Here is a 21,186-nt window from a genome sequence, read left to right as displayed (position 1 = left end):
AAAAACCTGTTTTATGGACTCTCTGACTTACCCAGGTCACTTCTAAGCACAAGAGCTGCCAACCCAGGCAGTTTCCCGAAGGCTAATTGCAATTGAAAGGGTTATTTTTGAATGCAAGTCACACTGTTTATTCATGGTGAGAGGTGTTCCTTACCTTTTGAACTTTTGACTGCTGGGCCGAGCATTCTAAGGTGTCAGCCAGATTGATCTTTCTAGCTGAGCCATAGTGGAAGGAAGAACAGCAGCTTCGAAACATGTTGAAATTATCCAGCAGCTGTATTGTAGTGTATGTGGGGGGGATGGGGGGGGAGACGAGAAGAGCTAGCGTTTCGTGAACATCTCTCAGCACAGTCATTAGCTTTAATCAGTCCTAAACTTAAAAAAAAAACCCCACAACTATTCACAGTTAAATCAACACCCGTCAGATCTAGGCCGGCATAACACCGCCCTTCCACCAGCAAAGGTGACTTTTGTTTATGGTTCCATGCTAATTGGAACACCCATGTGATCCCACTTGCTTACTGCAGATACTTTTCTGCTTAGGGATGCAGGTGGCGCTGTGGTCTAAACCACTGAGCCTCTTGGGCTTGCTGACCAGAAGGTTGGCGGTTCAAATCCGCACAATGGGGTGAGCTCCCGTTGCTCTGTCCTAGCTCCTGCCTACCTAGCAGTTCGAAAGCACACCAGTGCAAGTAGATAAATAGGTACCACTGTGGCAGGAAGGTAAAGGGCGTTTCCATGCGCTCTGGTTTCTGTCACGGTGTTCCGTTGCGCCAGAAGCACTTTAGTCATGTTGGCCACATGACCCGGAAAGCTGTCTGTGGACAAACGCCGGCTCCCTCGGCCTGAAAGCAAGATGAGCACTGCACCCCATAGTTGCCTTTGACTGGACTTAACAGTCCAGAGGTCCTTTACCCCTTTCCTGCTTATGGAACATGGAAGAGGGCTAGACTTCTTTCTGTGGCATCCTGGTTCAATAAATTTGGGGTGTAGTGGGATCCAGTACTATGTATTTATTTATGACATTCACCTTGTACAATTATATAAGATGGAAGAATATGGGCTGGTAAAAACCTAGTTTTCAGTAAAGGACTGCTTATGAAGATGATTCAGGAGTGATTTCCAAATGCTGAAAGCTGTATATGTAGAATGTATGTATTCTAAATGCACTTGGTCTTCTCATGGTTAACTCTTAATGGCCATTGCAACTCTACAGGAGAGAGGCCTTAACAGCAGCTCTTTCCGTTTCTCTTTTTATAGCTATGAAGGATCGTAGAATGTTTAGGATAATGAAATAATGCTAGTTGTCAGTCCACTTTAGAAGGTGGAAGAACAAATTTCCTGCGATATCCCTGAATAACAGGTGGCATTTCCTGATACATTGTTTGTGACCTTCAGATAAACTTTTATTTTGAGCTGACTTTGGAAAATTGGTATAGCGTCAAGGTTAATTCTTCAGAGTAAAAACAGCTAGAGAGATCCTCATATAGCTGTTCTGTGAAACAGAGACAACTCTAGGGTTGTCATATTTGTTGAGCTTTTTAATTTTATTTTGCAAGATCTCAGAAAAGAGAGAAGTTTTGGAGCTATTTTTAAGAAAACTCGACAAAATCTACACTTCCGACATGTCTGGATTTTCCTGGACATTTAAGTGATTCCAGTCTGGACACTGACATTGTTTCCAATGGCCAAGTCCTGGCAATGTCCAAGAAATTCTGGACATATGGCAACCCTATGTCCCCCTTGCATCAGGGCTAGCTGAAAATGCACTAAGCTTCCTTTTGAACTCGAAGGGGTGCGAATTTGAAAGGTCCTGAGTCTGTTTTTAATGGACAGACTAGGATCTAAAACCAGCTTCACAAGCATAGTGTTTTCAATAACTTTTCTTTGATGGAAAGAGGGTATACTTTTGTCCCTGCGTGCTAATGTTCACATTCTATGTTTGAAAAAAGTATGCAAGCTTATTCCTATTTCATGAGAACAGTACTCAAAAGAGAAGATGCTTACATTAGCTGGATTTCCTTTAGTGAGCACAGAATTACACACTTGATTATGGGCAGATGGCAATTGTGGAAATCGTTCACTGTCATAAGTTTCTTTTCTTTTGTTAAAAAAAAATTGTATTTATTTATGAAACGGACCCAATAGTCACTGAGTCACTTGATCTTTTCCCCAGTGGTCACTTTGCATTCCATATGAGTGAGCGCATAAAATACTCGTCTATTTAAACAGTGCCCCAGCCAACATATGTTCAAATTACATCCAGAGTCTACTTGAAAGCAACCCCTATTTTTAACTTCCCTTTCGGGCATGTTGCACATAAAAATAATTAATTGTTCGAAGTTCAGTACAAGATAGCCCACTTTCACAAGAGATTTTTAAATCTGGTTTTGAATTTCCATTGTCTGCGCAATGACATCACACCAACCTGCATTATGCATGTTTAACAGTTAGACATTCCTAAGCTCTTTGAAGTACCATGTGCACTGTATTCTCGTGAAGGGGTAGATGTGCCCCCCAGGAGCAGACTGCAGATGCTTCCCCCTCGCCATGATAAAGATGATAATTGGCCACCAGGAGTGCACATAATATTCTAAATAATAGGAACTGCACCCACCAAATCATTTTAATTAAATAACTACATAAAGGTAAAGGGACCTCTGACCATTAGGTCCAGTCGTGGCCGACTCTGGGGTTGCGGCGCTCATCTCACTTTATTGGCTGAGGGAGCCGGCGTACAGCTGAGGGAGCCGGCGTACATGACTAAGCCACTTCTAGCGAACCAGAGCAGCGCACGGAAACGCCGTTTACCTCCTGCCAGAGCGGTACCTATTTATCTACTTGCACTTTGACGTGCTTTCAAACTGCTAGGTTGGCAGGAGCAACGGAAGCTCACCCCATTGCGGGGATTCGAATCGCTGACCTTCTGATCGGCAAGCCCTAGGCTCTGTGGTTTAACCCACAGCGCCACACGCATCCCCCAAATAACTACATATATAAGATCTAATCAGGTTAAAACTGGTTGCTTTCAATATTGCATGGAGTGTTACCTATGTGCATGTGCTGTGCATGTTTTTAAATGGGCAGAGAAATCCTGCCAGTGGGTCAGGGAAGATTTGATGTCACAGGAACTCAGATACCCAAAACATTTCCCCTCTTGTTTTCCTTTCCCATTTTGTTTTGGATTTTTACAGTGTCACTCCCATAGCTTCCAGTGAGAAGGGGCAAACCGTTTTGGGTGCAAAGCAGAACAGATGCTGTATCACTGAGCTATGGCTCACAGTTTAAAACATCTTAACTAGACCCTAGACATCCACTAAGAGTCAGTGCAGTTGTCATAACTGATGTGATAGGTTCCACGTGCCCCATCCCAGTTATTTTTCTAGCTGTTGTATTTTGCATGGGTGGCAGTTTCTTCCAACGGCAGCTCATGTAAAATGCATTGCAGCAATATTAACCAGAGCATGAATAACGTTGCCTCTCTCCACGAGTGGTTGTAGCTGGCACTCAAGCCTACAATGCTAAAAGGTGTTTCGTCTTACTAAGGCTGCTTAGGTTAGATATAATAGCACCTCCAGATTATGAACCTGGTCCTTCAAGGGGTCTGCAACCCCATCTAAAACAGAGCAAACACCACCTTTCGTTCTCTTATTAGAACAGAGTTTACATAATTATCTCTCTGTATGCAATGTGTTATTGAGCAGTATTGAAAACAACTAATAAGTTCAGTCTGCTTTATGCCGAATTCAGTTAAAGCAGAATGAGGCTCCATGTCCGTTTTGTAACAAATATTTGGTGTCAATTTATTCCCCACCTCCAGCTGGCCAAAATCCCTCTTACCCCTCTTCACTGGCGGAGTGAAGGAGGGTGCGGTAAGTGCGGGCCATCCCAGGTGTCATCCCTGAAGGGGAGGGTGACATCGCCCCCCACCCCCTGGGATGCTAGCCCCGCCCGCTGGGCAGCTAGCCCTGTCCCAGGTGCACAGCACATGTGCTGCTCCGGGTCCCAGAGCAGCTAGCCCCAGCTCTGCCCCTCTTATTCCCCTTTGATCTAGCATTGTTCTTTCATCCCCATTTCTCAATTGTTGGGTGTCATTCTAGAATGAAGTTCAAGAGACAACCTGGTGTTAACAACAGCATGTCTTTTCCAGAAGTGAGACCTTTTGCGCCATTATTTAGCCCCTATCCAGTCCCTGGATTCATTTTGAGGTGAGAACATGGGAGGCTGGACCATGATCCCATCACAAAAAAGGAACCGTGCAAACAGCTCCTGTTGCCTACAGCCATCACTCATTCCATAGACCTCTTGCCTCTAGTCGAGCAACTAGTAGCAGATGGGATTTGACACTTGGGCTTTTAGTTGCTGACTCCGAGACTACTCTGCCTCTGAGTCTAGTTTGGCCATCATTGTAATAGGGTATATTGATAGACGAAACCATAAATTTTAATCGCCTGGAGTTTAGTTATAAGACAGAGGGTCTGGGACTTTCTGGAAAAAAGAGCAATTGGAATCTATACAAATAAAGTTTTAGTGCTTTGTTAGGTGTGCCATCAGGCACTCTCGCTCCTTTTGGGAACAGTAGTTGTTTTTATGCCTGTCAAGATAAATATTCTCATGGCAGTTATTACTTTCTGGAACAAGTGCTGAGTTACAACCGGATCAGCTGGGGACACTGCTGTGAAACTAAAATGTAGACTTTTGATATTGACTTTCAAAACACAAGGGATTGATCTTTGGGGCAGGTTTATAAATTAGTTAAAGACAGGTTGAAGGGGAAATATGTGCATGAGGATAATGGATAATAATTTAGATGTGGTTGTATTCACCCTGCCAGCCTTATTTTAATGCATTGCAGTATTATCTTTTGAGATCTGCCTTTAAAGGCACTTATTGGAATGCAAGTCTGATTGAACACAGCGAGGCATATTTCTGAGTAAAATGCACAAGATTGGACAGTAATAGTTAACTTGAAAGGTTTTCGTGGCCTTTGGGTTTAAAACCAATGCCCCAACAACATTCAAAGGAAATGATATGTCTGAATCTGTGGAGCCAGGGCAATTGAAAAAGATTTGCCGCAATGTGTTCCTTTGTGGAATTTGTAGGGAACCTCAGGAAAAGAGAAGTGTGAATCTGTTAGCCTGAATGTCTAGTACTGTATTGATAAGATGCTTCTAAAGAAAGATAATTTATTGGCTAATCAAATGTTATATTTGGGGTTGCCGGATTTGCAGTGGGTTACAAAGAAGTGTGCAGAACTGGGAATATGTTGACGCCAATGCAATAAATGGTAAAGATCTTCTAATGTGTTTATATATGGCTCTCCTTGAGCGGCCCCTTCATAAAACAGGCATATGCTTTCTTTAAGATGGATGTAGCTGTTGCTAACCTGTTGGATTTAAACATTTTGCTCTGGATTTTGAATGGAAACTTTCTCAGTTCATTTTTATTGCAGTGACCAATTTTTTTGGTTAAACAGCACAGTTTTGATTTGGAATACAGTAGAAGCTGATAACGTCTAAAAATGCAACACATCTCTCCACTATTAAAGAGGCTATAATTGGTGCCTCGTGAGCAAATGTCTGCCACCCCCATTCTGTAGATGAAGGAACTTTATAACACTCTGATACAAACCAATTAGTTGAGCCTACAAGCTAACGCTTATGCAGCATATTGTACACAGATGACAAGATCAGTTGTTCCCACACAAACTTCAAACACGTGGTCGCAAAAGGTGATGCCCTCGACTACGAGAAAAGAAGGTTGCTATCAGCAAAATAAAAAAATTTCAGATGTTGTTTCGTCTTTTAACTAATTAAATCTAGCCACAACAAATGTACTGATTAAATATCATGAAAACAAAAGAGAGTACAAGAAGGTGAGGTCCCCTGTAACTGAAAAAGTTATAGCTTTTTAACTAATAGGAAGACGCACAACTTTCAGTTGTGTTTCCCATTTATGAACCACAATGTATATCAACTTGTGGGTGTTGTGTTGCATCTAGAATGCACTTTCTGCAAACATAAATGTACCACCTGTCTTACTGAAGGCTTTTGATTGAGTAAAGGGATCCCATCAGCAGTGGGGAGACAACTTTTTCCACTGGCCCCCTCTCCTTAGCCACACTGTTCTAGAAGGTCCTATAAACAATTGGAGGAGATTTGGACACAGGGGCCCATGCCATACCAATTTTCAGCGTCACGCAAAAAAGGGCCTGATGGATGTTTGTATTGTGATTATGTTTTTAATATGCCTATATGTTTTTATTACAGTACAGTCTTACCTTGGCTCCCAAATGCCTTGGGAGTGAAACATTTCGGCTCCCGGACAGCCGAAAACCGGAAGTGAGTGTTCCAGTTTTCGAATGTTCTTTCGGAAGCCAAACGTCCTATGGGGCTTCCGCGGCTTCCGATTGGCTGCAGGAGCTTCCTGCAGCCAATTGGAAGCCGCACTTTGGAAGTTGAACATTTCGGAAGTCAAACAGACTTCCGGAATGGATTCTGTTCAACTTCAGAGGTACGACTGTATTGTTTCTGGTTGTGAATCATTTCAGGACTTGATGTGGTAGGAAGCAATATGTAAATTCAGTAAACCTAAACCTTTAATAATGAACCAGTCAGAGTAGACAATTCTGGGCCAGATGGACAAATAGCCTGGCCTGGTGTAAAGCAATTTTCTTGTGTTCCTAAGAGATTAGAAAATTAAAGTTTTTCTCTTCACTGGGCTCTTCTTCAGACAAAAACAGGGAGACTGTGGTACCTGACTAAGTTATACTCAGAGCAGCCCACTGAAATCAGTGGTTTTAAATCAGTCACACTTGTTGATTTTGGTGGGTTTATATTGCGACTTAGTTCGATACTGTCCGGAAGGCAAACTTTGTTAAGTCTAGATATATACATGGTGAAGAATATTAACAACGCAGATAATTTAGCCATTTTTGGAGGATACTTCTTTTAGCAAAATATAAATTAATGTAGCACTCTGGGTTTGTTTGTTTTTTGCTTTGAATTCTGTCTGATGATGGGAAGATGCAATTCTCAATGTGTCTCTGTTCTTTGGCTTGAATGAGAGAGTACAAGGAAAAATATAATTCCTTATGGGGTGTTCTGAACATTCCCAGCTTGGATAGGATCCATTCCACGTGGTGCAATAATGTATAGTTTACACATGAGGGCAATTGTACGTCACAGGTGTTCAACTAATGCTGGAAATCTGCTTAGGAAGAATTTGATTTGAACTGGCTAGAAAAAAGTTTATAAAGCATAGTAGTTATGGCAGTAGCAGCAGATGTACTGAACTTGTGCATCTTGGAGACCTCATAGGGTGCCTGTCTTCCAATTTTAATATTACACAATCCTTCGCAGAAAAATCAAGCAGATGTAGCTGAACTTTAAAAAAGAAAAGTTTCTTTTTTAAAAAAAGGTAGGGGTGTGTGTGTGTGTACATTTTGTAGGTTGCTTTGAGAAAGAGTGGGAAAGTGGTTTATAAATTTTAAGGATTCAATGACAGAATGCATAAATGAATATGAACATTATATTCCTATTGCTGCATATTACCTATAAAATTCTGATTTTTATAAGATTATCAAAAGAAAAGACTTGTTTATCTTTTTAAAGGAGTAATATGGATGATCAAGAATAATATAATTTAGTAACTGAGTTTAACATGTTTGATTTTTATTCATTTTGGGGGAACATTTTACAATCCGGTCTCTCTGATTCACTGGTGTAAGGCAGAATAGGCATCAAAACATAAGAGAATACTAGAAGCAGAAGTGGATGTTAGCTAGTAGTAAGAAATTAATTGCATGAATCTTGCTCATTTTTGTTTCATCATGAATATGTCTATGAAATTACAGTTGTCCAGAAACAGAACAACCTTTCTGTGTGAACATCCTTCCTTTTGACAGAGAATGCCTGAAGCAAAAGAATGAGAAAGTTTAAGCAAATAAGGGAAAAGGATGGTAACAAGATACCAGAGTTTTTAGCTGCAGGTCTCCCAATTTGAGTGCAGCTCAGATTGCCAGTAACCAAAAATTATTACCATATGGGTGCTATTCCATTGTCCTATAGGACATTAAGAAGGTCAGCTAGGGCAACATCCTGACAGTGCTGATATGAGCTATTTAGTCAAATATGCAATGACCCATCCATCAAGGAATATTCTTCGTAATCTCAGTCTCTTAGGGATTGGTTCCCATCCTGATGGGTCTGGACAGTTAGCAACTCCAGTGAAGAAAAAGCCAATGTTTTTATTTTAAAATATGTCCCGTCCCCACCCTCCCGATTGTTTTAACTTGAAGATTTGGGGTTTAAAACCTAGAATCTTAAACCTGAGTTCTAACAAACGGGATCCTTCAACAAAACATTGCAGACAGTATGTGATTCCTTAGTTCAGGGTTCTCAGCATTCCAGTCACCCAACCACCCAACACCAATTTTTCTTCTCCCAATACTCAACAGCATTCTATGCTCACTTCTCATTGCTTTTATGTTGCTTTTCTCCATTTGCTGGGGGGTTGGGGTTGGGGGGGGGGAGGGCAGGGAAAGGGACTGAGATGGACACACCAACTCCAGCCTCATTAAATTATTCAATTTCTCTGTTGATATGTCTAGGCAGCTCTCCTGTCCCTGAGGATATTTCAAAATAGCTTCTTAGTGTGAACCAGGAAGTGACCTGTCTAATGTGATGGTTCTTTTACACACCACACCACACACCCCGTTTCAGTCAATCCATTTTATTCCCACCCATCCCAATCAACCAACATTCTATGCCACTGTGTTATTATGGGGCCTTTTTCCTTTTGTTTTTAATAACCCCCCAAACTCATAGATTCAAGTCCAAGTTTTTAATATTTGAAGTTTTATTCTGTTTTTAGTGTTCTGTTGGAAGCCGCCCAGAGTGGCTGGGGAATTTTAATAATAAAATTATTATTAATAGTAGTAATTTGCAGATATGGAATATGATATGATAGGGAAGCAATCATAAATTGAAAAAAATGTTTACGCTGTCTATTTTGTATGTTCTGATTTGAGCCGAGATTACAATGTCACCCCGTAGACCTAGATAATTATGTTTTGAATCAGAAAGAGTAATTTATCAGATAGCTGAAATTTAGATTGAGCTAGTAAGTAATGAATCAATCTTTACACAAATGAGCTCCTTAACAAGAGAAGTCATGAAACTAACAGTGGCAAATTGCAGAGGTTTTACCACCGTCTCAAAATGCCCAAGTGAAATATTCAGAGAGGGGCAATAGCTTGGTGGTAGAGCACTTCGCTGGTTAAGGACAATAGATCAGTTTCAGCTTTAATCCTCAGTACCTCCAGCTAGAGCCTCTCCAAGTGGAGAGCTGAGAGTCTGTGTTCTCCTTTCTCTTTTCACTGCCACAACATTTTCTACCTCTGGCAGTGGCTACCCAAACTCTAGCCCTGACTGGGATATTTAAATGCACAATTCAAACAGCAAATGAATTGTGGGTAGCAGGTAAGTGGCTGGGGTGGGCCTTCTCACTGTACAATGAAAGATCCCTTATTTCAATATAATGTTTATATTGTTAGCCTGAACTTTGTAGGCAGAACTTTGCCCTGCTGAATATGCTTGTAACATCTTGGAAGTGTCAGCTGCCTGAATGGGCTTTTTGTGGGAATACATTTGAATTGGAAAAGAGTAATCCATCAAACCATATTTGAGGAGTGCTGCTGTTCCCCATAACCTTAGGAATAAAAAGTAATGCTTATATTGCAATTGGCTAAATAACATTGTACTCCCACCATGCAACCCCCTGAGATTGTGTGGGTTTTCCTATAAAACTAGGTCCAGAAAAAGTCAAGAGAAGTCAGTTTAATACACCCATAAATAACATTTGAATTATCCTACTAGTATCATTGGTATTAAATTCTACAAATGGAGCCAAGTAGAACGAAAAGGAAGAAAATAGTGTTTATTTATTTTTTAATGAAATTCCACAGATTCTTCATAGGTTACTATTGTTCAGGTTTATGAGTCCGTACAGAGTACTGTTAAATCTCCTTGACCAATATAAGGGTCAGATTTTGGGATGGATTCCAGCCACTCATAGCTCTCTGTGTTCACAGACATTAGGGTGGCTACTTAATTGCAAACATAAGGTGAAGAAGGCAGAAATCAGGACCTTTTGTTCTAGAGACTAGGGGACATAAGACTTTAGCACAAACGTCACAAACAGCCTGGTCCTATTAACGGCCCCTGAGTCAGGTGCAGAAATAAAATTAATGGAGCTTTAAGAAATGTCAAGAGCCCTGAGACATCACACATTCCCTCTTTCTTTCTTTCTTTCTTTCTTTCTTTCTTTCTTTCTTTCTCCATCCACTTCCCCACCTCCTTCTACTCATGTACAGTGTGAGGTGCAGCCATTGTCAACTTGTGTTAAAAAGATTCTGGGTACACTGTCAACTCCAGTTGGTTTTAATTAGGAATGGATGGAATGGAACACTTAAGTTCTGAAACTGTTCAGGGACTTCCAACTTCCAGTTGGTTCCACCCTGGTGTAAATCCAAATTTTAGAACATAAGTGGTATAAAGAAAATAGCTGTTTGGTTTGGAGTTTGTTGTTTGTTTTAAAAATTTTCCCACAAGTGTGTGTTATTGTATATAAAATAGATTTCGATCATATGCAAAGTAGCAGAGTAGCTTACAGCTAGGAAGCTAAGTAACTCTTCTAGGTGATTGATAGCTTCTTTGTAAAGACTATACATTGTCCAGACTCTTTATATTCAAAAGAACTTTATTTTCATAAACATAACTGAGAAGAATATATTTATAACCTCACCCTTATTCAAACATAACTACATTCTCACTTGAATACTAATTTGAAGTCTTCTTACTTAGACTTAAAAGCAAAATGGCATTGCAACTTGCACCAGAGTTGTTGTTTTTTTACCTCACTCAAGCCTTACAGTTTTTACTTTCGCCTCAGCAGTATTCTCTTTGTTCCTTACAGAGAGCACCTGCACAGGTTTCTCCCTATTAGCATTTGGGGAATCTTCCTCTGTCTGTTTCGCTTCAGACAGATCGCACTGACACAGCATTGTCCTCAGCAGTATACTTAGAAGCCTCTCTCAACAGCCATTCTCCCTCACACAGAGAGAGCAGTTAAAAACAACAGTTACTGGAATAACAGTCACAACATAATGGAATGCCTTTCTCGTGACTCACAGGCAGCCAACCACATGAGAGCTACTGCCAGAGTGGGGGGGGGGAGCCATGTTAAAAGTACACAGTAATTCAACATAAGTAAATATTCCCATTTCAGGAAAAAATAATCCGTTCCGCGAGTCTCTTCGTCTAGCAGTTTTTTCGTCTTGCGAAGCAACCCTATTAGCGGTTTAGCGGATTAGCGGCTATTAAAGGCTTAGCGGCTGAAAAGGCTATTAGCGGCTTAGCGGCGTAGAAAAAGGGGGGGGGAGCGGAAAAAAATCAGAACACTCGCAAGACGTTTTCGTCTTGTGAAGCAAGCCCATAGGGAAATTCGTCTTGCGAAGCAGCTCAAAAACAGAAAACCCTTTCGTCTAGCGGGTTTTCCGTCTTGCGAGGCATTCGTCTTGCGGGGTACCACTGTAAATCATTATCTTTAACAGTGTGAACTTGTGAGGATAGCTCCACCCAAGTCATTACGGAGATCGAAAGAGACTCCAGTGTAAAAATGCCTGGTGGGACGAAAGTAATAACTCACTATTGAAGATCTTGGAGGCAAGAGGTTCTTCCACTGCAAGCTGCTTTTTGACACTTACATTTATTCCTAATATGGTGATGATAATGGGTTAGATGTTTAGTCACAAGGCAAACTCCAGGGGCCACCTCCATAGTCAGAGGTCCTCCAGACTGTCACTGTTTTACAGAAGGATTCAAGCGCATACTGGAAATTCAGGTTTGCACATTTAAAGTAGATTAAAAGGCTCTGCTCCTAGCACAAGTCCACTTCAGAAAAAGAAACAGATTTATTTATTTATTCATTTGGGAAAGTGATGCAGAAATGATTTGAAAAGAGTGGGATGGATGAATGGCTAACAAGAAGATGTGTCAACACCCTCCAACAAATCAGGAAGAATGCTCCCTGTTGTATAACTCTGAAAACAAATTGGAAGGAATGCTCAAGAAAGGCCAGATGGAATCTAACCTCCATGTAAGCTTTGTGCAAGCAAATCAGGACGAGTGCTCAATAAAGTGATCCTCTGGAAGGTCCCTCAGTCTTTCCCTCCTCTCTCAAAAAGTGTGTCTTACCTCCCAGCATCCAGATCCTTCTACCTCATTTCTTTCTTCTCTGTGTGCCTATTTGAGGGCTCGTCTACACTTCTGCTTGTCCTGCCACTTTCCCCCGGGGAAAGCCACTCTTTACTTCTGAATTGGAACAAATGTCAGTTGGGTTTTCTGTGGATTGATGTTTGCTCCGATTCAGCAGTAAAGAGCAGGCTGTCCAGCAGAGCAAACAGGAAACCTCTCAGACCTGTGCTTACTAGCTGTGGGATGAGCAAAGTGTGGACGAACCCAAGTCTCTCATGCAGGTTGCACTGGCATGTCCTGGAATACAGGGAAATGATTTAGCCTTCCCTCTTAAGTAAAAGGTAAAGGGAACCCTGACCATTTGGTCCAGTCATGACCGACTCTGGGGTTGTGGCGCTCATCTCGCTTTATTGGACCAGGCAGCCGGCGTACAGCTTCCGGGTCATGTGGTCAGCATAACTAAGCCACTTCTGGCAAACCAGAGCAGCGCACTGAAACACTGTTTACCTTCCTGCCGGAGCGGTACCTATTTATCTACTTGCACTTGACGTGCTTTCGAACTGCTAGGTTGGCAGGAGCAGGGACCGAGTAACGGGAGCTCACCCCGTCACGGGGATTCGAACTGCCGACCTTCTGATCGGCAAGCCCTAGGCTCTGTGGTTTAACCCACAGCGCCACCCGTGTCCCTTCCCTCTTACGTAGCAGAGCACAAATGCTAAATTTCTGTATTGTTTGTACGTCCATTAAAAATGCAAGCTAACTGGGCTGTTGTCAACTATGGATTGTCCTTTACCCCTGGCTAACTCAAAATGCAAGGCTATCTATTCAGCAAATACAATACAGTGGTACCTCGGGTTACATACGCTTCAGGTTACATACGCTTCAGGTTACACACTCCTCTAACCTAGAAATAGTGCTTCAGGTTAAGAACTCTGCTTCAGGATAAGAACAAAAATCGGGCTCCAGCGGCATGGCGGCAGCAGGAGGCCCCATTAGCTAGAGTGGTGCTTCAGGTTAAGAACAGTATCAGGTTAAGAATGGACCTCCGGAACAAATTAAGTACTTAACCCGAGGTACCACTGTAATGCAAATACAAAAAAAAAAAAAGCATTTTGTTATCCAGCTTGTTTGTTCAATTTGTTTGTTTCATTCTTAACTAGCAGCCTTTTTTCAGGATTCAGTTATGTTGCAGCGATCCGCCTTACACATGTATCTACTGCAAACTTTGAGCTGACCAGACCTTTGCACCCTTTGGGGCCTGAATGTTGTTGCCAGAAGACTGTGCATTTCAAAAGGCCTTGCTCTCTTTAATAATCTCAGCCATTAGCACTCCTTCCACCTCTTTCCCCTCCCCTGCTGATTACACCTGTACACATGTTTACTCCAAAACCACATCAAATCCACAGACATTTTTGCAGGCTGACTGGTTTCTACTGCTCAGAAATCCCCCTATTTCTTGGCTGAGTACCCTGCATTCATGTGACTCCTGCACACTGCAACTCAATGAAATCCTCTGAAACAGCTGCCAATTCACCAAATTTTCCATGAATTAGGTCCTGACACTTCAATGAGAGGAAAGACAATGTCTGAAACCAGGCCAACTCTGGCTGACTGCCTAGTATGTGTCACAGTAATTCTACCAGCTGCCCTTCCACACAGCACTTCATACTTTACAGACCACCAAGCAGATCCCTGAATACTTCAATGCTGTTTGGAGTTGGAGCTGCCAGTATGTTTTCTCAGCCTCTGGCACCCAGTGGCTCCAGGCTGGACCCAGAAAGTTTTTGTGCGTGTTTGTTTTGGTTTGTTTTTATTTTTATGAATGGCTGTAGAAGAGGAGTCTTGACTGAACCGAGGCACAATACTGCAGCCATTCATGAAAACAGCAAAAGGAAAACATTGTACTTTGACTGATTGGATGCAGACCAAAGTTTATAGGAATGTTACTCATTCAGGACTTTTGCTGTCTAAAGGCTGATAACGTCTTTGCCTGCTAGATTATGGCTTGTAATTTAAAAAGTGTGGATTTGTGATCCTGGATAGATTGATTGCACTTCTACAAACTAGTTTAATCTTTTTTCTTTGCCTCGGAGAGAGGGGTGGGATTTTTACGTCTTCCTTGAACCATTTCATTTTTGAAAAAGAGACATGCCTCTAGAAAACTCGATTTTCAGATTTCCACCAAAAGTTTGGTCCTGGGGGGGCAGGGAATACAATCTCTAGATTACTTATGTGTTTCCTAGCTTTCACATGGAAAAACTGTGTGACTCAAAATGAAGCCATTTAAGGCTTAAAACAGGGAAGACATTATTCAACTGAAGAAAATTAATAATTGTTGATATATAACAATGGGAGATCTAACCCATGGTATATAACGTTGTATCATTTAGTTGGTGTTGTATGGCTTTGATCCTGCAGTAATTGCTAAGGCAAATTGGAGAACGGCTGTGAATGAATGAGTGCTCTGTTTAAGAATTCTCCTTTGGCAGGGCTGGAATTTATTCTTCAGTTCTGGAGTGTCTCCTTCCATGATGGCAGTGGATGCTTGTTCCATGTGTTTATTGCCATGTTCTAATTCAGCATTTCCCAAAGTTTCTACTGAGGGCCTATTCAAATATTATGGACCCCACAGAGAGGTGGTTTTTTAAAAAAATTCCAACTTGCACTACACGCAGGCACTGTGATCCTGGAAAGCCACTCACTATGTAGATATTCCCTGCACATAACTGCCTAGAAAGCAGGAATATGTGCAGCTTGACAGGACATTGAGTTGCATCCAACTAAGCGCTACTCAGAGTAGGCCCATTGAAATCATTGGGCTTGGGATAGTCATGTTCATTAATTTCAGTGCTTCTACTCTGAGTAGGATTAACATTGGCTATGACCCTTATGAACCTTGCTTCTATTTTTAGTTTTCTCACATTTCTGTCCCGCCTTTAGTCTGTCATGGAAATCAAGACAGTATACATGTGGTTCCCAGGCAGCTACCAGTAACCTGGGTGATAGCTCATGCTTGCCAGGGCTGATGGGAGTTGTAGTTTAGTAATATCTGGCAGGTCAAAGGTTCCCCACACCTGTTCTGAATAATTATCCCAGTGGTCCAATGGCACAGCTTTCCTGCCTTGTGACAGTACACTTGCTTAATACCAGTAGGTTTAGTAATGGACAGAATACACAAGAACTTAGGCAGCTACCTTTGAGTCAGATCATTGGTCCATCTAGATCAATAGTGTTCACACGGACACTATTGTGTCCAGGGTTTCTCCTAGACCTACCTGGAAATGCTGGAGATCTAACCTAGGACCTTCAGTATGCAGATGCTCTACCACTGAACCATGGTCCTTCAGTAGGGTTTCTTATAACCTAATGGGACGTGGGTGGTGCTGTGGTCTAAACCATTGAGCCTCTTGGGCTTGCTGATCAGAAGGTGGGCAGTTTGAATCCCCGCGCCGGGGTGAGCTCCTGTTTCTTTCCCAGCTCCTGCCAACCTAGTAGTCTGAAAGCATGCCAGTGCAAGTAGATAAATAGATACCACTGTGGTGGGAAGGTAAAGGGCATTTCCATGTGCTCTGGTTTCTGTCACAGTGTTCCATTGCACCAGAAGCGGTTTAGTCATGCTGGCCACATGACCCAGAAAGCTGTCTGTGGACAAATGCCATCTCCCTCAGCCTGAAGCAAGAGGAGGGTTGCAACCCCATAGTTGCCTTTGACTGGACTTAACCATCCAAGGGTCCTTTCCCTTTCCCTTTTTACCTTATAAACTAGAAAGGATGAGTCCATTTAACTGGTAACAGCCGGCGTGGAACAGGTGAGGCGTATGCTGCAGGAAATAATTTGCTGGGGGAAATGTGAGCTTGAGGAGGGAATTGAAAGAGGAGAAGGAGTTGGCTTGCCAGATCAGAAGTGGGGGCAGCATTCTGTCAAAACGGGCAGGATTTATTCTGTGAAGCTGTGAAGTAATTAAAAAGAAAGTGCCTTTCTGAACTTCTTTACCTCACAGCTGAGTAGGCACAGCCAGATCACACAGATCTGCAAAGGGTGTGATTTTCAGGTGGTCTTCAGCAAGCATTTCATATTTTAAGGAATTTAGCATTGAAGAATGAAAGGAGATGTAAGAATAGATGCTAATGGTCAAGACAGGTGGGTGGCAGACTAGCTTTTAAAGCCAGGATATATGTGTACACCTTGTGACCCACCAGGCTAAATGCAGCCTACCTGCCGGATGTTCTACAACCATGTTTTGTGGCCACAGGCAACAAAACCAAAGGTTTACGGGGGTGCTGTACATAGTATGTGGGCTGCATTTGACTTCGATAAGTCACAGGTTGTGCTTTATGCTTTAAGAAACTGGCTGGATTTTCAACAGCACTGGGGAACACACCAGGCTGGCCACATATTCATTTGAACTCAAGTGTGATGGGGAACTCAAAAGTGGGGAGCTAAAATGTTATGATAACGTACCAACGATCCCGGACTGGCAGACAAAGATGGTGGAATATGCTGAGTTGGCGAAATTGACTGGGAAAATCCAAAACCAGCAGGATCAAACGTTTCAAAAAAGACTAGAATAAGTTTATAGAGTATTTGAGGGATAATTGTAAACATTTAACAGCACTGACAGGACTGATTTAAAGCTTGATAGTTTACAGAAAGCACGGATTTACAATTAATATAATTTAGTGATTATTGGAATTGAATAGAGAGTAAAGAGGGAAAATTGAAATGCAATTTTAATAAATATATAATTTAAGGTAATCATGGGCCAGGAGGGAGGGGAGTCGAGTGCTCATGAGAGTGGAATATAATTCAAAAACTGGAGTGTGCTATATTTATATAAAATGGAAACTTTAAAAAAATGATTAGAAAATAAATAAATTGGTAACATGTCTAGAAAGTTGAGCCATGGGTGATTTTGCAAACCTGGCCCTACATTGGTCTCCCATGGACCCTTATGTTCTACTTCAGAGGATATAGACTTTTTGTCTGCAGAGATTTGACTCCTTGCATGATATATCCTTAATACAGTAAGCTGTGAGTTCATTGTTTTAAGGAATCTCTGCATTCTCCAAAAGGATTGAAACCAGACTCTTCTTATTCAAACCACCATTGTATTTTAGTCCTCTGCTTGGTATAATGAGAAGAAAAATCACCATGAACGCATTAGAAAAACAAAAAACCCTCTCCCTACCTAAGTTTCAGATACACAGACCAATGCAGCAAAATGTCAGTTGGCAGCTGGGATAGCTCAATTGGTAGAGCATGAGATTCAGTTTCAGCGTTGTGGGTTTGAGCCCCACGTTGGACAAAAGATTCCTGCATTGCAGGGGGTGGACTAGATGACTCTTGTGGTCCCTTCCAGCTCTACAGTACAGAGATACTTTGAACAAAAATGATGTACACAAATCTGGATGGCCTCAAAAGCAGTTATGGGGAATGGACGTTGTACAATGTTGCAGTACTGTTATCTCTTTACCTATATTTACTGGAATTCCATGAAGGCTAATGGAATTCTGCAAATATCCCTCAACTGTAGTTTTCGTTTACATTATTTTCATGTATGCCATGGGAATGTTATACAAAGTATGTGCAGCTAAATTAGAATAATTGTAGAAAATATGCAAACAATCTCTTCCCAGCTGTATTGTTGTGCTGTAAAAGTTAGCTTGTTCCCAATGCCCAGAATGGAAATTTATAAGCATATAATTCTAATCAAAAAGGATACACATCATATCACACATAATCCTGAAAATTGAGATTTTTCCGCTGTATGTTACATTGGCCCTCACCTAACTGGTATTCTCCAGATGTTTCAGACTACTGTTCCCATGAGCATCATCCAGCACAGCCTGATGGGCTCTACATTGAGGAAGGCTTTGTTACACAGTACAGTCGTACCTTGGAAGTCAAATGGAATCCATTCCGGAAGTCCGTTTGACTTCCAAAATGTTTGAAAACCAAATTGCGGCTTCTGATTGGCTGCAGGAAGCTCCTGCAGCCAACCAGAAGCCATGGAAGCCCCGTTAGACGTTTGGGTTCCAGAAGAACATTTGCAAACCAGACCAATCTGGGTTTGCGGCGTTCGGGAGCCAAAACGTCCCAAGTTCCAGGGCGTTCAGGATCCAAGGTACGACTGTATGAGAAAGGGGAGACTTTCCTTTGTCATAAGCCATCTAAATAATATCTTTCTTTACTCTTTCTTTGCAGCCACAACAGGTGACCCAGAAGAAGCCAGCTCGGGTGAGTAGGGTGTGTGTGTGTGTGTGTGTGTGTGTGTGTGTGTGTGTGTGTGTATTATTTGCTGTGTGCTAAATTCATATAGCTCCATACAGCTGTAATGCTAATCTGACATTGACATGTAATGAACAGAAATACTTGAGGGTAAATAAACGAGATGATTTTATGCTGATTAAACAAGGACAACATTGCAAACAAGAATCTTATTTCATCAGGTGCATGTTAAACTTTTTTTTTTTTACTAACATTTCTTTATAGCCAAATGGTGACAAAACAGAAGTTAAAAACCAGAAAACACAACAATAATTATAAAAGAATGAAGCTAAAGCAAATTATAACAGCCACGGAATAAACCCAACAGCAGTTTAATGATCTAAAGGGGTAGGCAAACTAAGGCCCAGGGGCCGGATCCGGCCCAATCACCTTCTAAATCCAGCCTGCAGACGGTCTGGGAATCAGCGTGTTTTTACATGAGTAGAATGTGTCCCTTTATTTAAAATGCATCTCTGTGTTATTTGTGGGGCCTCCCTGGTGTTTTTACAAGAGTAGAATGTGTGCTTTTATTTAAAATGCATCTCTGGGTTATTTGTGGGTCGTAGGAATTCGTTCATTTATATATATATTTCGCCCGCCCCCCATGAGGTCTGAGGGACAGTGCACCGGCCCCCTGCTGAAAAAGGTTGCTGACCCCTGATAAACAACAACAAATTTTTAAAACTGAAAGACTAAAATAATATTTAAAGAGGCAAACTGCTGAAAAGTCCCTCTCTCTAGTAGCCACCACCTTCAGCAGGGGCAATTGGAGAAGGGCCTCAGAAGATGACCTTAAGATCTGGGTAGGTATATATGGGAAGTTGCTTAGGGCCTAGAAAGAGACTAGCTGTCATTGTAGATTACAGAGCACTGGCATAATATGATCCTTTTAGCCAGTCCCAGTTGACAATCTGGCGAGGCTATTTTGGCCTGACCGAACTTTCTAGACCATTTTCAAAGGTAGTCCCACAGACAATGCCTTCTAGCAATGCAGAATTGGCCGATTAAACAGCCAATAACCCCACTTTGTCACACTGTCTTGTTTAAAAGGGTTGTTTTCTCACCTTTTCAATGAATATTTATGGATGAAATGGGAGCTCTAAACCATTTTACAGACTCCAAACACAGAGCCGGAACATGGTAGTTATTACACACTGCTTAACATGGAAAACTACAGTAGACTTTTATGTAATATGAGCATAACATCCTTAGTGAGTATAATAGAGGAGACACTGAGGATCAGAAGCTATTTCAGAATCCATGAAAGGATGGGGAAGCTCTCTTCAGGTGTTACTAAAAAATGGCAGTGTTTTCTTGAGTCCCGAGGCATGATGGCTGGGAGTTTGTTAAGAGGGAGATAGTAAAAGCACAACGTCAGGCAATACCAATGAGACGGAAACATGGAAGGTGCCTAAAGAAGCCAGGGTGGCTATCTAAAGAACTTTTAACTGAGTTAAGATTAAAAAAGGATGTGTACAAAAAATGGAAAAGGGGGGAAACCACCAAAGAGGAATTCAAACAAATAGCCAGCACGTGTAGACACAAAGTCAGAAAAGCTAAAGCACAGAATGAACTCAGGCTTGCTAGAGAGGTTAAAAGCAACAAAAAAGGCTTTTATGGGTATGTTCGTAGCAAAAGGAAGAACAAAGAAACAGTGGGGTCACTCAGAGGAGAAGATGGTGAAATGCAAACAGGGGACACAGAAAGGGCTGAACTCCTCAATGCCTTCTTTGCCTCAGTCTTCTCCGATAAAGAAAACAATGCCCGACCTGAAGAATTTGGAGCAAATGATTCAGCAAAGGAAACACAGCCCAGAATAACTAAGGAGATAGTACAAGAATACTTGGCTAGTTTAGATGTATTCAAGTCTCCAGGGCCAGATGAACTGCATCCAAGAGTATTAAAAGAACTGGCAGATGTGATCTCAGAACCACTGGCAGTCATCTTTGAGAATTCCTGGAGAACAGGCGAAGTCCCGGCAGACTGGAGGAGGGCAAATGTTGTCCCTATTTTCAAAAAGGGGAAAAGAGAGGACCCAAATAATTACCGCCCAGTCAGTCTGACATCAATACCAGGGAAGATTCTGGAGCAGATCATTAAGCAAACAGTCTGTGAGCACCTAGAAAGGAATGCTGTGATCACCAATAGTCAGCATGGATTTCTGAAAAATAAGTCATGTCAGACTAACCTGATCTCGTTTTTTGACAGAATTACAAGCCTGGTAGATGAAGGGAACGCAGTGGATGTAGCCTACCTTGATTTCAGCAAGGCATTTGACAAGGTGCCCCATGATATTCTTGTAAAGAAGCTGGTAAAATGCGGTCTTGACTATGCTACCACTCAGTGGATTTGTAACTGGCTGACTGACCGAACCCAAAGGGTGCTCATCAAAGGTTCCTCTTCATCCTGGAGAAGAGTGACTAGTGGGGTGCCACAGGGTTCTGTCTTGGGCCCGGTCTTATTCAACATCTTTATCAACGACTTGGATGATGGACTCAAGGGCATCCTGATCAAATTTGCAGATGACACCAAACTGGGAGGGGTGGCTAACACCCCAGAGGACAGGATCACACTTCAAAACGACCTTGACAGATTAGAAAACTGGGCCAAAACAAACAAGATGAATTTTAACAGGGAGAAATGTAAAGTATTGCACTTGGGC

General features: G+C 41.9%; 1 protein-coding gene across 3 annotated transcripts in view; it reads left to right on the top strand.

Annotated features, from left to right (window-relative positions):
* HMGA2 (high mobility group AT-hook 2) overlaps window positions 1–21,186 on the top strand; it is a 134,479-nt gene that overhangs the window by 95,585 nt on the left and 17,708 nt on the right. For all 3 annotated transcript variants that reach the window (XM_083463872.1, XM_083463871.1, XM_083463873.1), the window contains one exon: window positions 18,462–18,494. In XM_083463872.1, the coding sequence (XP_083319998.1) occupies window positions 18,462–18,494 (33 nt within the window). The remainder of the gene's footprint in view (window positions 1–18,461; window positions 18,495–21,186) is intronic.

The sequence above is a fragment of the Podarcis liolepis genome (assembly GCF_965112155.1).
Source record: "Podarcis liolepis genome assembly, chromosome: 10".
Classification (NCBI taxonomy): domain Eukaryota; kingdom Metazoa; phylum Chordata; class Lepidosauria; order Squamata; family Lacertidae; genus Podarcis; species Podarcis liolepis.
This window is presented reverse-complemented; position numbering and strand designations above follow the sequence as displayed.